The 15802-nt window shown below is 40.8% G+C and overlaps 1 protein-coding gene across 2 annotated transcripts in view; it reads right to left on the bottom strand.

The window, feature by feature from the left end:
• Window positions 1-2358: 2358 nt before the first annotated feature.
• METTL17 (methyltransferase like 17) overlaps window positions 2359-15802 on the bottom strand; it is an 86779-nt gene continuing 73335 nt past the window's right edge. The window contains exons 12-14 of one of the 2 annotated variants that reach the window (XM_069760593.1): window positions 7957-8049; window positions 7678-7865; window positions 2359-2973 (exon numbers count right to left, since the gene is read on the bottom strand). In XM_069760593.1, coding sequence (XP_069616694.1) covers window positions 2871-2973; window positions 7678-7865; window positions 7957-8049 — 384 coding nt within the window. In that variant the 3' untranslated portion in view covers window positions 2359-2870. The remainder of the gene's footprint in view (window positions 2974-7677; window positions 7866-7956; window positions 8050-15802) is intronic. The other variant, XM_069760584.1, reaches the window with a different exon arrangement.

Below are 15802 nucleotides of genomic sequence, written 5' to 3'. Positions count from 1 at the left end.
GTTTTGATGTGAACTGCCTCCCACCCTCGTAGATCTTTTGCTTGAGGATACTGGAAAAGTAAGTCCTCAATAGGGTTGAGGTCAGGTGAGGAAAGTAACCCTCTGAGTTACTCTCCTTTTATAGACAGTAGAATGACTCTGAGGTATTCTTTGCAGCATGAGATGGTGCATTGTCATGCATGAAGATGATAAGGATGGCACGGTTCTTCTATTTGTACCATGGAAAAAGTGGTCAGTCAGAAATTTTATTGTTATTGGAGGTCATTTTCACACCTTCAAGAACCTTAAAGGGGCCTACCCCCTCTCCCCATGATTCCGACCCAAAACATGACTCCGCCATCTCCTTGCCTGACATTGCAGCCTTTTTGGGACATGGTGGCCATCCACCAACCTTATACATCTGAACCATCCAGGGTTGCATGGCCCTCATCAGTAAACAAGACTATCTCAATTAGTCTTCATGTATGTCTTGGCCCACTGCAACTGTTTCTGCTTTTGATCACTGTTTAGGGATAGCCAAAAAGTAGGTTTATGCACAACTGCGAGCCTCTGGAAGATCCTACATGTTTTTACTTATGTTTTATGTCATGTTTTGCTATTGTATGCCAATAAAGATTATTATTACTTTTATTTATTGATCCTTTTTGGTGTAGTGTGCATGCCTTACAGTAGTGCTTTTTTCTCTTTTGTTTCATTATTATTTTTTACTAGTGGTGTATTTTTTTTAGTAGTGTGCCTGGATCCACTCATCATATATCCCTCTGGAAGATCCTACACCTTGAGATTTGTGGGACTCCAGAGGCAATAGCAGCTTCAAATACCCATTTGCTGTTTTGTAATGGTATTTTAGCAGCTGATCTTTTAATCCGATCAATTTGTCTGGCAGGAATCTTCCACATTATGTCTTTATCTGCATGAATTTGTGCTTTGTATCAGTCATAAATCTCTTCACAGTATGATGATCACAACAGTGCAGGCAAGAAAAAAGAAGGCACTCACCGATCTAAAAGTTGGCAATCTTTATTCAATCTTCATATAAAAACTTCATGGCCGGGGAGTGAGGAAAGGAGCTCATGCGAGCAGGAGCTAACGACGGCCGTTTCGTGCCGTGCTTGCACTTCTATGGGTTAGCATGACATGAGCTCCTTTCCTCACTCCCCCGGCCATGAAGTTTTTATATGAAGATTGAATAAAGATTGCCAACTTTTAGATCGGTGAGTGCCTTCTTTTTTGTTGCCTGCACTGTTAGAATTGTCTGCTTCATTCTGAAGAGCACCCGATCTGAGCATATGTGGTTGGCAGTGCAATGACTGTTGATTAACACCTGGCTCCAGGAGTGGAGCGACCTTGGCTTTGTTCAGACAGTACCTTTTTTTGCCTTTTTGGAGTATGATGATCACACTTAAGTTTTTGTGAAATATTTAACATTTTGATACCTTGTTGGGGATTATTCACACGCATGTCCTGGCTGTCTGAATATTGTGGTGTTCAAACAGGGAGAGTGAAGGCTGCCTGCATCCTCCTGGCTTCCATTTTTTAATGAATTTTGAACAATGTCTTTTTATGGGATGGGGAGTGTCACCTTTATCAATCTCTTAGAATTTTGCATAAGATATGTTAAGGGTCTATTCACACTGATTTTTTTCTGCAGTTTTTTTCAGCGGAAAACAAAGCAAAAAAAAACACTCAAAAGAATGAACATTGATTTTTATGTAAAAACAACTTTCTCTGTTCATTTGTTCAGACATGCTTCATGCTTTGAAAAGACGCTTGGCGTCTAAAAGAAGTGATGTACATTCTTCTAGCGTTTTTTTTTTTTTTTTTATTAGGATGCTCAATACTTAAAATATAAGTAAATGGGAAGAAAAAAGGCACCCAGAAGACGCCTAGATTTTTTTTTGTGCTTTTTCTTTTTGTTTTTATTTTCGAATACAAAATCTGCTCCTGCTTATTGAAGTTCAAATAAAGGCAGAAAAGCTGGAGAAAAAAAACACACAAAAATTAAAAAAAAAACAGTGCAAAAAAAACTTGTGGAAAAAACGCTCAAGTAATGACAAAATAAGAAACTTCAGGTTTACAATGTTTCCGACCACCGGAAAAAGACACAGTGTGAATATACTCCCAAGTGTCACATTTTGCTACTAAAGCCACTCGCCCCAGCCCACCCCTATTCAATGAAGATGTCAATAATATTGGGCTAGCCTGGCTTTTCACTGTATCTTTTGCATGCCTAGGGAATGCTCTGCTACTTTTGCTAAAAATTAGAAATAGAAAAATACACATGTAAATTTTATAATTTGGAGACCAGGCATTTCTGAAAAAAAAAAGAAAGTAGAAAAGCAAAAAATTATCACCATAGTATGTTCTATAAATATGATTTTATTGGTGACACAACCCCTTTTCGACAGCAGAGGTGCAATCTATTCTCTTCGTGGAGATATGCGTCAAGAACATACAATTGGATATTTAGAGCTTTTTATAATTTGTATAATATGTTTTGCATGACAAAACTATACATAGTTCATCACACTGGCGGACACAGACAGAACAATATATGGGCCCTTTACAGTCCAATAGCTCATCATAATGCACAATTCCACATCCTTTGGATGTAAAATACGTTCCATTACCTCTTGGGCCCCTGTATTTCTGCATCAATGATATGTCTGCCACTAGTTCATCACTTACTAATAACAGGACCCAATGTAGCCCACAGTGGTCTAGCAAGTGGGGATGCTCAGATGGTCAGTAAGTATTAACAATTATGTTCCCAGCAAGAATAAATTGAAAAGGTCGATACAGTATAAAAAAGAATTGCATATCACGTTGGTCAGTTTCTTTATGGCACAGAGTGGTCATTGTTCCGCTCGCTATGAAGCAAGATCGCCTTTTGTTTCATCAGGAGCAGGGTTAGCAATCATTGCTGGCAGACGGTCCCCCCAGTCAGACTTTCTGGCACACCGGTAGAGGTCCCTAGGAAAATAGAAAAAGCACTAATATCACTTTTTAATCAATCCTTTAACCCTGCTGTTGTCTTCGGTCAAAAACGACCGACCTTGAACTTCAATATTCTTTAAAATATTCAAGATTCGGCTCTGAAACCCGTGGCCGACCGACCCATCCTCATTTAAGTCAATCAACTACAAGTTTCAGAACCGCATCTTAAACACCCCAAAAAATACCAAAGTTCAAAATTGGTCTCCCCAGACCGAAGACAACAGCAGGGTTTTAAAGCAGAATTCATTTGAAACCATATAGGAATTTCATATAGAAAACAAAATGCAGAACTTTTTACATATAACTTATTAATAACATATCTTGTAAAGCCCAGGCGACTGAGGAGAGAGGTATACGGAGGTATTATATGCAGTTTTTTGCCAATGTAATAAAGGGACTGTTAGGCAGGGAATATAGACAGGAAGATACAACTGCTTGTGATTTGGGGGCATGAGGGACCTGTCAGATTCCCTTTAAATGGACCTTTTTTTATGAAGCAGATTCCCTTTAAATGGACCTTTTACATGAAGCAATGTATCTTTTCACTTTGCACCCACTGTCATTTGAGTGTTCTATATCTGGTAATAGTGACTTTTTGTTGCTGTGCCTACACCCACCACTGTGGGCTGTATTATACCTTGTTTTTCTACAGGTCTTTTTATCTTTCATGTGCGTAACCAATGTCTTTTTTAAAACATTGATTAAAAGTTATGTTTTAAGAACACTCATCTTTGCTGATATACCATTGAACTACTGAGTTTATTGGGAGATTGTGACACCTCAGGTCTTAGTGTATTGATTTTTGTCCCCCATTGCTATACTTCTGAATTCAAGTTTTCCCAAGCTCCTATACCCATTCAGACAAAGAAAAATGAGCATTGTTAGTTTGCAACATGAATGGCATCTGTGTGCTGTCCGTTTTTTTCGCAGCCCCGCTGACATGATGGTCAATTATGAATCGCAATTTGGTCTCCATTTTTAAATCAGAGCATACTATAATGGGTGCATGTCCTATTTATGAAAAAATTAATTATGAAAACACGCACAAGGGGCTTGAAGAGCAGCATAGCAGCATGTCGGTAATTTTCTGACAAACTAGTGCAGGTAGTCTTTAATGAAATGTTAGAACATGTTTAGGCCTCATTCAGATGTCAGCGATTTTTAAAAGTCACAAAAACGGAATGAATGTTTTGTACTCGAGTTTCATCAGTGTTTGGTCAGTGTGTTAGTTTTTACCATCAGTGTTTCATCAGTAATATTCACGTGTGAAAAAAATAAATTGCAAAGATTCTCCTCTCCATTACATTGTTGATCAGACTACCCACTGATGCCATCTGCATGCTGTCCGTGGTTTTCATGGACCAATAGACTTGTATGGGCAATTTTGATTTGTGACGCAGATCAAAAACGGATATTGATATTTTTGTGGACACATTACTCCATAGACTATAAAGTGTATACGTGTGCCAAGGATATGAATGAGACTTACAGTGCAGTGCTGGAGCTTGTTAACTATTTCAAATAATGACCCAGGAAAAAGTGAACACAGCTTTGGGATATAGTACAGGTGGCAGCCAGGCACCAATGCAGGAAAAGTAATATATTTTCAAAGATACTCACGTTTCATATACATTATCAACTATACGATTATATTATATCATCAACATTTATGAGTTGTTAAGTATGACATTTTGGCTCTTTCCCAATAAACCCAATAATGAAAAATCTCAGATAGCTGTTTTTTGGATTGAGGCTGAAATAACTAAGAAAAAAAACAATAGTGAGGTAAGGAATATAACCAAGGTGTGACTAATCAATAGTTCCCTCCAATAACAGATAACCTTTCTTCATCATAATTATAAGGAAAATATCACAAAAGGTCCTAATATATCAAAATAATGTTGGCTTGAGTGGTTTTGTGCCAAATAAACTACAGAATTGAGTAGATCAGGATACAGGGCAATGAAGGGACTGGATGCTTTCCCTAAAGGAAGCTCTACCTGACTACGCTGGTTGACACTCTAAATTGAAACTCGTTAGTTTGGCTCCCAGCTCACTGTCGTCTAGACCTAGGGAGCCCTAGAAAATCCTGTCAGCAAAAAGCCACCTCTAAAAAAATCACGCATCAGACATTAGGTATCATGACTCCAAGAAACTGCTTTGGAGTGCCATCTAATACCTGGTGATGAACCAATATCAAGGATGGGGAAATGCGTCAAAGTCACAATGAACTGGTAGTTATGTGGGGTCCTTTACTAACTGAATGACTTATATTCCATTAGATCATGCAGTGCTGTATTTCTGCAGTGGACCTAGCAGGGCTCTTTTACTGTAACCAAGGTACCCTCACAACATAAGCACTGTTTGCACCTTAACTGTGATATCAGAATGTTTTATTGTCTGCACTGGCACTTTATCACATGGTATCTCTCTGTATCCTTCCTAGATTGTATACTATTTGAGCATTAATCATACAACCCTGTTTAAGTTGTGGTGGTAATTATTCACAGCATTTCTATGTGATTCATGCAAGGCCGTCATCAGGGCATTACTACCCTTACTGGTCTATGGGGCCCGGTGAGCAGAAGCAAAGAGGCATTGTCCCAGGCCCAGTCGGTCCCCCCTCTTTTGCTTCTGCTCACCAGGCCCCAGGGGCAGGGGTGAGTTGCGGTGTGCATCTCTGTGAAGGAAGCTTTCCTGGAGCTCCATGGCTGTCATTACAGAACATCAGCATCCTTCCACCTTTTTTGTGACCTGCTGGTGATGACGCCTACGTGATGACAAAAATAGTTCACAATAGATTCACTTTGAAGAAGTATTTATTATTCTTAACACTCAGCCGGTATTAATGAACAACAGAAATCAAGACAATCCGACGTTTCGGCAAATTCGGCAGTGCATACTGCCTCCTGAGACCACCAGATACACGCTGGGCCGCTTGCACCGCTACAGCACCATTACAATTATTAGCCTGATGGCTACTGTTATATCTTAAGAATTAGTTTCTTCATACAGACTTCCTTGAAAAAGGCAGAATTTGCTGAAACGTCGGATTGTCTTGATGTCTGTTGTTCATTAATACCGGCTGAGTGTTAAGAATAATAAATACTTCTTCAAAGTGAATCTATTGTGAACTATTTTTGAGTGCCAAAGGTTATTTTTCTTCAATATATTGCTTCTTTTCCTTTGAGCACCTATTTTTGTTGAGTGCGCCACTTTTGACTTTTTGGCCTATGTGATGACATCGTCACACAGGTGCCGGAATGTACGTGGATACCAGAAGTGGAGCTGCAGGGGATCGCATGCGAGGTAAGTTTGAAAAACTTTTTTTTTTAAATAAAATTAATTAAATGCTGTGAGAGGAGCAAATTATGCTATATTGAGGGTGAGGTGGGGGAGAGTAAATGATTATGAATTGAGACTGGGGGGTGCCTTAAGCAAATAATGATGAATTGAGACTAGGGGTGGGGAACAGCAAATGATATATACAGAGCTTCTGTGTATAATGTCACTGGTTTGTCCCTGTATTTTCTGTACTCTGACACTATACACTATATACAGAGCTCCTGTGTATAATATCGCTGGTGATCCCTGTATTACTTGTATACTTACCGTACATTATACACTGTATACTATGTTCAGCGCTTCTGTGTATAATGGCACTTATGGTAATATTAGTATTGTGTTTTTTTAATAATGATCAGTATTGTAGTATCCAGTCACTATGTGATGGTAATAAGTGATCTGGACATGGTGTGACAGTATTTGTCCTTTCTGTGTGGTATTATTCGGTCACATTGTGGTGGTAATTTGTAGTTTGGCCATGGTGTGATTGTATTTGTCCCTGTAAGTGGTATTATTGATCATTTAAAAAAATGTATGTGACCCATTCCCTTAAAGAAAAATATACCCACAAAGAGTATTGGATATTTTAACAATTTATTAATAGAGGCTAGAGTAGAGTAGTGCCCAGCCAAATGAGTCTACCTTGTGGTGGCAGGCTTAAAAAACCTTTTGGCCAAAACAAAATCTGATGGCTGTGTACATGATATGGTATTCAGTGGGAACTGTTAATGTGTGACTGGTGAGGATGTAGTATAGAAGTAGAGTTTTTACAAGAGTGGGTGGAGGGACTGTGGAATGTTTGAGGTGTGGAGGTGGCACTTGGGTGGAGTCTCAAAGGGTCCCAAAAATGTTGCCAGTTTAGAGTCCTGAAATTCCTGGCGGCAGCCCTGGATTTAAGCATCTCATCTACATTTAACTACATATTACCTTGATAGTTACTTTGTCCATATTTATGGATTGTCTGTCTTTTTTGAAAATTCATCCAGATTAGGGGTGACTTTGAGTACTTAGCTCCCAAAATTGGGTGCTTCAATCTAGGTTGAAAACCTCCGCAGTCAGGTAGGGCATCCTTTATGAAAAGCATTGGGTCCTTTCATTGCCCTGAATCCTGAGCTACTCAGTCCTGTAGCTTATTTGGCATAGTAGTAGATGAAAACCACTCAGGCCAAAATTACTTGGATATTTCAGTAAGCTTTTCTGATATTTTTCTTTTTAATTGTGATAGACAAAGGTTATTTTTTATTGGGGTGGACTTTTGATTAGTCAGACATTGAGGAAGAAATCTTTAAATCTATGGCCATATCAAGTGGTTATGTGTAAAGCTGACAAACATACTTTCCATGTCTTTTGGCTGTGATGACGTCATGGTGCAATTTCCCATCAGGGCAGCATGTGTTACAGTGGACATGGCGTGGTCTGAGCAGCACAGGTCCAACGACACGAGGCCAATGCTTGTCATTTTCATCCATAGGGCCACGTGACATTATTAGGAAGGAAAATTTCTCCCAGCTCACAGATGAGTTCTGCCATATACAAATAAAATATTAAAGCAAGCAACAGGTAAGGAAAAAAAAGTAATATAATAAGGAAAAGGACAGATTGTATTATCCTCACCCAGCTAAATTTCAGTGGTTCATACTTTTGTATAAAATTACAGGGTATCTGGGAGCTTCCAGCAAGTTTGGGACATTCTAGTTGATGTGGACACTGGTAATGAAAAGAAAAAAAAATTCTTATTACATATATTTCTTCTGTCAATCGACCCAAATGTTTTAAAAATGCACAAAATTAAGAGTTTAACCAAATAAATTGTCAAGCTAACACCCAGAAATGATCTAAACCTTCAGATTCTTCTGCCATTTTGTAATACTGGTTCAATTTTGAGATTTGCCATCACATCAATATTCAAAACAAAGTGCTGCAGAATATGCTGGTGCTATATAAATAGAGATATAATGGTATGCCTGTAGTGTATAGTACAAGCTATGTGGCATATTGGCTGCACATATTGGGGAATATTTATCAAGCTAAAGGAGCCAGAATGTTAGTGTAATTGGCAGAGTTCTGGTGTATGGTAATTTGTGTCTTCTCTTATTTGCACCATATTTAGACATGTCTGACAAATGGACGTGGTCTCACTGAAAATGGGCGCGGTTTCCAGAAACGTGGTGTGACCTTACATGTCACCCTATACACCAAAAATTTGGAGAAAATTTCTGGTTCAAAGTTTGCCAACCAATATATACTTAAACCTAAAGTAGCCAGTCTTCCAATACATCACATTTGTCAAACAGCACATTCTAAGACTAGAAAACATTCTAAGACTGTCGAGCTTTCATTAGAATTCTGGCATTAGAGTGCCAAAAGTACAGCCAGGCGCACCCAAAAAGATTAGCCATAATTATGCCACAAATTACAACAGAAAAGTACACCTGCGCCTAAGTGGCATACATTCCTGGCGGTGGCACAAATCAGTTGAAAGATGCAGCACATTTATGAAATAAGAGTGTGACTACCTTAATGAGGGATTTTTTTTTTAAGTTAGTGGATAAAGCATACATTTTAAGGTACCTTCACACTGATCAACTTTCCAACGAGAACGACAGCGATTCGTGACGTTGCAGCGTCCTGGATAGCGATCTCGTTGTGTTTGACACGCAGCAGCGATCAGGATCCTGCTGTGACATCGCTGGTCGGAGCTGAAAGTCCAGAACTTTATTTGGTCGTCAGGTCGGCGTGATTCGTCATGTTTGACAGCAAAAGCAACGATGCCTGCAATGTTTTTTCATGGAGCAACAACCAGCGAGAACGATAAGTACGTCACTGGATCGCTCCTGCATCGTTCTGCTGCTGCCGGTGTTTGACGTCTCCTAGCGACCTAAATAGCGACGCTGCAGCGATCGGCTCGTTGTCTATATCGCAGCAGCGTCACTTAATGTGACGGCACCTTAAGCCTATGGCTTTTCCAGCTGGACTCTTGGATCTATTGGATTTGTAATTGATAAATGTCCACCATTGTTTTCCATAAGTTGTCTATTTCCATGCACCAGTTTCTTGGCTTGGAAAAATATATGCAAAAGTAAGCCAAAAAGAGGCGGTGTAAAATTTGACCTGGCAGTATACATATGCAACACATGTATTATTCTGCACAAGCCACTGTGACAACTCTGGCATATTGTAAGGTTAACCTGACCGCTGATACATGCTGCCCGGTCCGTCTTGCGTTTTACCAGAGCTATTAAAAAATGAAATTGGAGCTATGAAGTTTGCAAAAGAAGAGTGGTCTTAAATACCAGTTGGAAGGTGTAACCAGCTTGAGATGGTTATAGGAAGTGATTGATTGCAATTATTTATTCCAAAGGGTGTGCAAACAAATATTAAGTTGAGGGTGCCAACAATTTTGTCATGTGAAATGATGTCCAATTTGCCTTTTTTTCTGTTTTTGTGTTGTTCCAATACACACGAAGGAAATAAACGTGTATAACAAAACGTTTAATTGCAATAATTTTCTTGGAGAAATACTTCCTTTTTGTGCAACAATTTCTAGGGTGCCAACACTTTCGGCCATGACTGTATATATGTATATATATACACGTATACTGCTCAAAAAAAATAAATAAGGGAACACTTAAACAACACAATGTAACTCCAAGTCATTCACATATTTGTGAAATCAACCTGTCCAGTTATGAAGCAACACTAATTGTGAATCAATTTCTCCTGCTGTTGTGCAAATGGAACAGACAACAGGTAGAAATGATAGAAAATTAGCAAGACAACTCCTATAAAGGAGTGGTTCTGCAGTTGGTGACCACAGACCATTTCTCTTTTCTCATCCTTTTTGGCTGTTTCAGTCACTTTTGAATTTTGTCATTGCTCTCACCCCTAGAGATAGTGTATAGTAGCATGAGGCAGTGTCTACAACCCACAGAAGTTACTCAGCTAGTGCAGCTCATTAAGGATGGCACATCAATGCAAGCTATGGACAGAAGGGTAGCAGTATCTGTCAGCACAGTTTCCAGAGCATGGAGCAGATACCAGGAGACAAGCCAGTACACCAGGATACGTGGATGGGACCTTAGGAAAGCAACAACCCAGCAGCAGGAACGCTAGCTCCTCCTTTGTTCAACGAGGAACAGGAGGAGCAGTGTCAGAGCCCTGCAAAATGACCTCCAGCTGGCCTCTAACATAAATGTGTCGGTTCTAAATGTCAGAAACCGACTCCATGAGGGTGATATGAGGGCCCGACGTTCACAAGTGTATGTTGTGCTTACAGCCCAACACCGTGCACAGTGACTGGCATTTGCAAGAGAACACCAAGATTGGCAAATTCAACATTGGCGCCCTGTGCTCTTCCCAGATGAAAGCAAGTTCACACTGAGCACATGTGATAGACGTGACGGAGTCTGGAGACGCCATAAAAAACGTCCAGCTGCCTGCAACATCCTCCAGCATGAACAGTTTGGCAGTGGGTCAGTAATGGTGTGGGGAGGCATTTCTTTGGAGGACCACATAGCCCTCCATGTGCTCGCCAGAGGTAGCCTGACTGCCATTAGGTATCGGGATGAGATCTTCAGATCCCTTGTGAGACCATATGCTGGTGCAGTTGGCCCTGGGTTCCTTCTGTCCTCATGTGGCTGGAGTGTGTCAGCAGTTCCTGCATGATGAAGGCATTGAAACTATTGACTGGCCAGCCTATTCCACAGACCTGAATCCATACACATCATACACATCTGAGACATCATGACTTGTTCCATCTACCAACACCACGTTGCACTACAGACTGTCCAGGAGTTGATTGATGCCTTAATGCAGATCTGGAAGGTGATCCTTCAGGAAAACAATCAGCTGTCTCAACAAGACCATGCCAGGCATTGTAGGGAGGTCATACAGGCACATGGAGGCCACACACACTACTGAGCATCATTTCCTTGTCTTGAGGCACTTCCACTGATGTTGGATAAGCCTGTAATTTGATTTTCCACTTTGATTTTGAGCATCATTCCAAATCCAAACCTCCATGGGATATTAATTTTAATTTACATCAATAATTTTTATGTTTTATTGTTCTCAACACATTCCACTCTGTAATTAATAAAGATTTACAACTGGAATATTTCATTCAGATATCTAGTATGTGGTATTTTAACGTTCCCTTTATTTTTTGAGCAGTGTATATACGTGCACATACATTTACACACACAGAGGGTGAAAAATGTATTGAACACATCAGTAATTTTCAAAGTAAATATATTTCTAAATCAACGCAGGTACAGAAATCAAACCATATGTGTCTGTAAATTAAGTCTTTCTTAACCCCTTCATGACCCAGCCTATTTTGACCTTAAAGACCTTGCCGTTTTTTGCAATTCTGACCAGTGTCCCTTTATGAGGTAATAACTCAGGAACGCTTCAACGGATCCTAGCGGTTCTGAGATTGTTTTTTCGTGACATATTGGGCTTCATGTTAGTGGTAAATTTAGGTCAATAAATTCTGCGTTTATTTGTGATAAAAACGGAAATTTGGCGAAAATTTTGAAAATTTCGCAATTTTCACATTTTGAATTTTTATTCTGTTAAACCAGAGAGTTATGTGACACAAAATAGTTAATAAATAACATTTCCCACATGTTTACTTTACATCAGCACAATTTTGGAAACAACATTTTTTTTTGCTAGGAAGTTATAAGGGTTAAAATTTGACCAGCGATTTCTCATTTTTACAACGAAATTTACAAAACCATTTTTTTAGGGACCACCTCACATTTGAAGTCAGTTTAAGGGATCTATATGGCTGAAAATACCCAAAAGTGACACCATTCTAAAAACTGCACCCCTCAAGGTACTCAAAACCACATTCCAGAAGTTTATTAACCCTTCAGGTGCTTCACAGCAGCAGAAGCAACATGGAAGGAAAAAATTAACATTTAACTTTTTAGTCACAAAAATTATCTTTTAGCAACAATTTGTTTATTTTCCCAATGGTAAAAGGAGAAACTGAACCACGTAAGTTGTTGTCCAATTTGTGCTGAGTACGCTGATACCTCATATGTGGGGGTAAACCACTGTTTGGGCGCACGGCAGGGCTTGGAAGGGAAGGAGCGCCATTTGACATTTTGAATCAAAAATTGGCTCCACTCTTTAGCGGACACCATGTCACGTTTGGAGAGCCCCCGTGTGCCTAAAAATTGGAGCTCCCCAACAAGTGACCCCTTTTTGGAAACTAGACGCCCCAGGGAACTTATCTAGATGCATAGTGAGCACTTTGAACCCCCAGGTGCTTCACAAATTGATCCGTAAAAATGAAAAAGTACTTTTTTTTTCACAAAAAAATTCTTTTCGCCTCAATTTTTTCATTTTCACATGGGCAACAGGATAAAATGGATCCTAAGATTTGTTGGGCAATTTCTCCCGAGTACGCCGATACCTCATATGTGGGGGTAAACCACTGTTTGGGCACTCGGCAGGGCTCGGAAGGGAAGGCGCGCCATTTGACTTTTTGAATGGAAAATTAGCTCCAATTGTTAGCGGACACCATGTCGCGTTTGGAGAGCCCCTGTGTGCCTAAACATTGGAGCTCCCCCACAAGTGACCCCATTTTGGAAACTAGACCCCCCAAGGAACTTATCTAGATGCATATTGAGCACTTTAAACCCCCAGGTGCTTCACAGAAGTTTATAACGCAGAGCCATGAAAATAAAAAATAATTTTTCTTTCCTCAAAAACGATTTTTTAGCCTGGAATTTCCTATTTTGCCAAGGGTAATAGGAGAAATTGGACCCCAAATGTTGTTGTCCAGTTTGTCCTGAGTACGCTGTTACCCCATATGTGGGGGTAAACCACTGTTTGGGCTCACGGCAGGGCTCGGAAGGGAAGGCACGCCATTTGGCTTTTTAAATGGAAAATTAGCTCCAATCATTAGCGGACACCATGTCACGTTTGGAGAGCCCCTGTGTGCCTAAACATTGGAGATCCCCCAGAAATGACCCCATTTTGGAAACTAGTCCACCAAAGGAACTAATCTAGATGTGTGGTGAGGACTTTGAACCCCCAAGTGCTTCACAGAAGTTTATAACGCAGAGCCATGAAAATAAAAAAAAAAAAATTATTTTCTCAAAAATGATCTTTTAGCCTGCAATTTTTTATTTTCCCAAGGGTATCAGGAGAAATTTGACCCCAAAAGTTGTTGTCCAGTTTCTCCTGAGTACGCTGATACCCCATATGTGGGGGTAAACCACTGTTTGGGCACATGCCGGGGCTCGGAAGTGAAGTAGTGACGTTTTGAAATGCAGACTTTGATGGAATGCTCTGTGGGCGTCACGTTGCGTTTGCAGAGCCCCTGATGTGGCTTAACAGTAGAAACCCCCCACAAGTGACCCCATTTTGGAAACTAGACCCCGAAAGGAACTTATCTAGATGTGTGGTGAGCACTTTGAACCCCCAAGTGCTTCACAGAAGTTTATAATGCAGAGCCGTGAAAATAATAAATACGTTTTCTTTCCTCAAAAATAATTATTTAGCCCAGAATTTTTTACATTTTCCCAAGGGTAACAGGAGAAATTGGACCCCAAAAGTTGTTGTTCAGTTTCTCCTGAGTACGCTGATACCCCATGTGTGGAGGTAAACCACTGTTTGGGCACACGTCGGGGCTCAGAAGGGAAGTAGTGACTTTTGAAATGCAGACTTTGATGGAATGGTCTGTGGGCGTCACGTTGCGTTTGCAGAGCCCCTGGTGAGCCTAAACAGTAGAAACCCCCCACAAGTGACCCCATTTTAGAAACTAGACCCCCCAAGGAACTTATCTAGATATGTGGTCAGCACTTTGAACCCTCAAGTGCTTCACAGACGTTTACAACGTAGAGCCGTGAAAATAATAAATCATTTTTCTTTCCTCAAAAATGTTTTAGCAAGCATTTTTTTATTTTCACAAGGTTATCAGGAGAAATTGGACCCCAGTAATTGTTGCGCAGTTTGTCCTGAGTACACTGATACCCCATATGTGAGGGGAAAACCACTGTTTGGGCACACGTCAGGGCTCGGAATTGAGGGAGCACCATTTGACTTTTTGAATACGAGATTGGCTGGAATCAATGGTGGCGCCATGTTGCGTTTGGAGACCCCTGATGTGCCTAAACAGTGGTAACCCCTCAATTCTACCTCCAACACTAACCCCAACACACCCCTAACCCTAATCCCAACTGTAGCCATAACCCTAATCACAACCCTAACCCCAACACACCCCTAACCACAACCCTAACCCCAACACACCCCTAACCCTAACCACAACCCTAATCCCAACTGTAGCCATAACCCTAATCACAGCCCTAACCCTAACCCTAACCCCAACACATCCCTAACCCTAATCCCAACTGTAGCCATAACCCTAATCACAGCCCTAACCCTAACCCCAACACACCCCTAACCCTAATCCCAACTGTAGCCATAACCCTAATCACAACCCTAACCACAACACACCCCTAACCACAACCCTAATTCCAACCCTAACCCTAAGGTTATGTGCCCACGTTGCGGATTCGTGTGAGATTTTTCAGCATCATTTTTGAAAAATCCGCGGGTAAAAGGCACTGCGTTTTACCTGCAGATTTTTCGCGGATTTCCAGTGTTTTTTGTGCGGATTTCACCTGCGGATTCCTATTGAGGAACAGGTGTAAAACGCTGCGGAATCCGCACAAAGAATTGACATGCTGCGGAAAATACAACGCAGCGTTTCCGCGCGGTATTTTCCGCACCATGGGCACAGCGGATTTGGTTTCCATATGTTTACATGGTACTGTACACCTGATGGAACACTGCTGCGAATCCGCAGCGGCCAATCCACTGCGGATCCGCAGCCAAATCCGCACTGTGTGCACATGGCCTAATTCTAAAGGTATGTGCACACGCTGCGGAAAACGCTACGGATCCGCAGCAGTTTCCCATGAGTTTACAGTTCAATGTAAACCTATGGAAAACAAAAATCGCTGTACACACGCTGCGGAAAAACTGCACGGAAACGCAGCGGTTTACATTCCGCAGCATGTCACTTCTTTGTGCGGATTCCGCAGCGGTTTTACAACTGCTCAAATAGAAAATCGCAGTTGTAAAACCGCAGTGAAATGCGCAGAAAAAACGCGGTAAATCCGCCATAAATCCGCAGCGGTTTAGCACTGCGGATTTATCAAATCCGCAGCGGAAAAATCCGCAGAGGACCAGAATACGTGTGCACATACCGAAACCCTAACCCTACCCCTAACCCTAACCCTACCCCTAACCCTACCCCTACCCCTAGCCCTAACCCTATTCTAACATTAGTGGAAAAAAAAAAAATTCTTTATTTTTTTTATTGTCCCTACCTATGGGGGTGACAAAGGGGGGGGGTCATTTATTATTTTTTTTATTTTGATCACTGAGATAGATTATATCTCAGTGATCAAAATGCACTTTGGAACGAATCTGCCGG

Source organism: Ranitomeya imitator, chromosome 1, assembly GCF_032444005.1.
Source record: "Ranitomeya imitator isolate aRanImi1 chromosome 1, aRanImi1.pri, whole genome shotgun sequence".
Taxonomy (NCBI): Eukaryota; Metazoa; Chordata; class Amphibia; order Anura; family Dendrobatidae; genus Ranitomeya; species Ranitomeya imitator.
The sequence above is the reverse complement of the archived record's forward strand: the minus strand, read 5'-3'. Positions and strand labels throughout refer to the sequence as shown.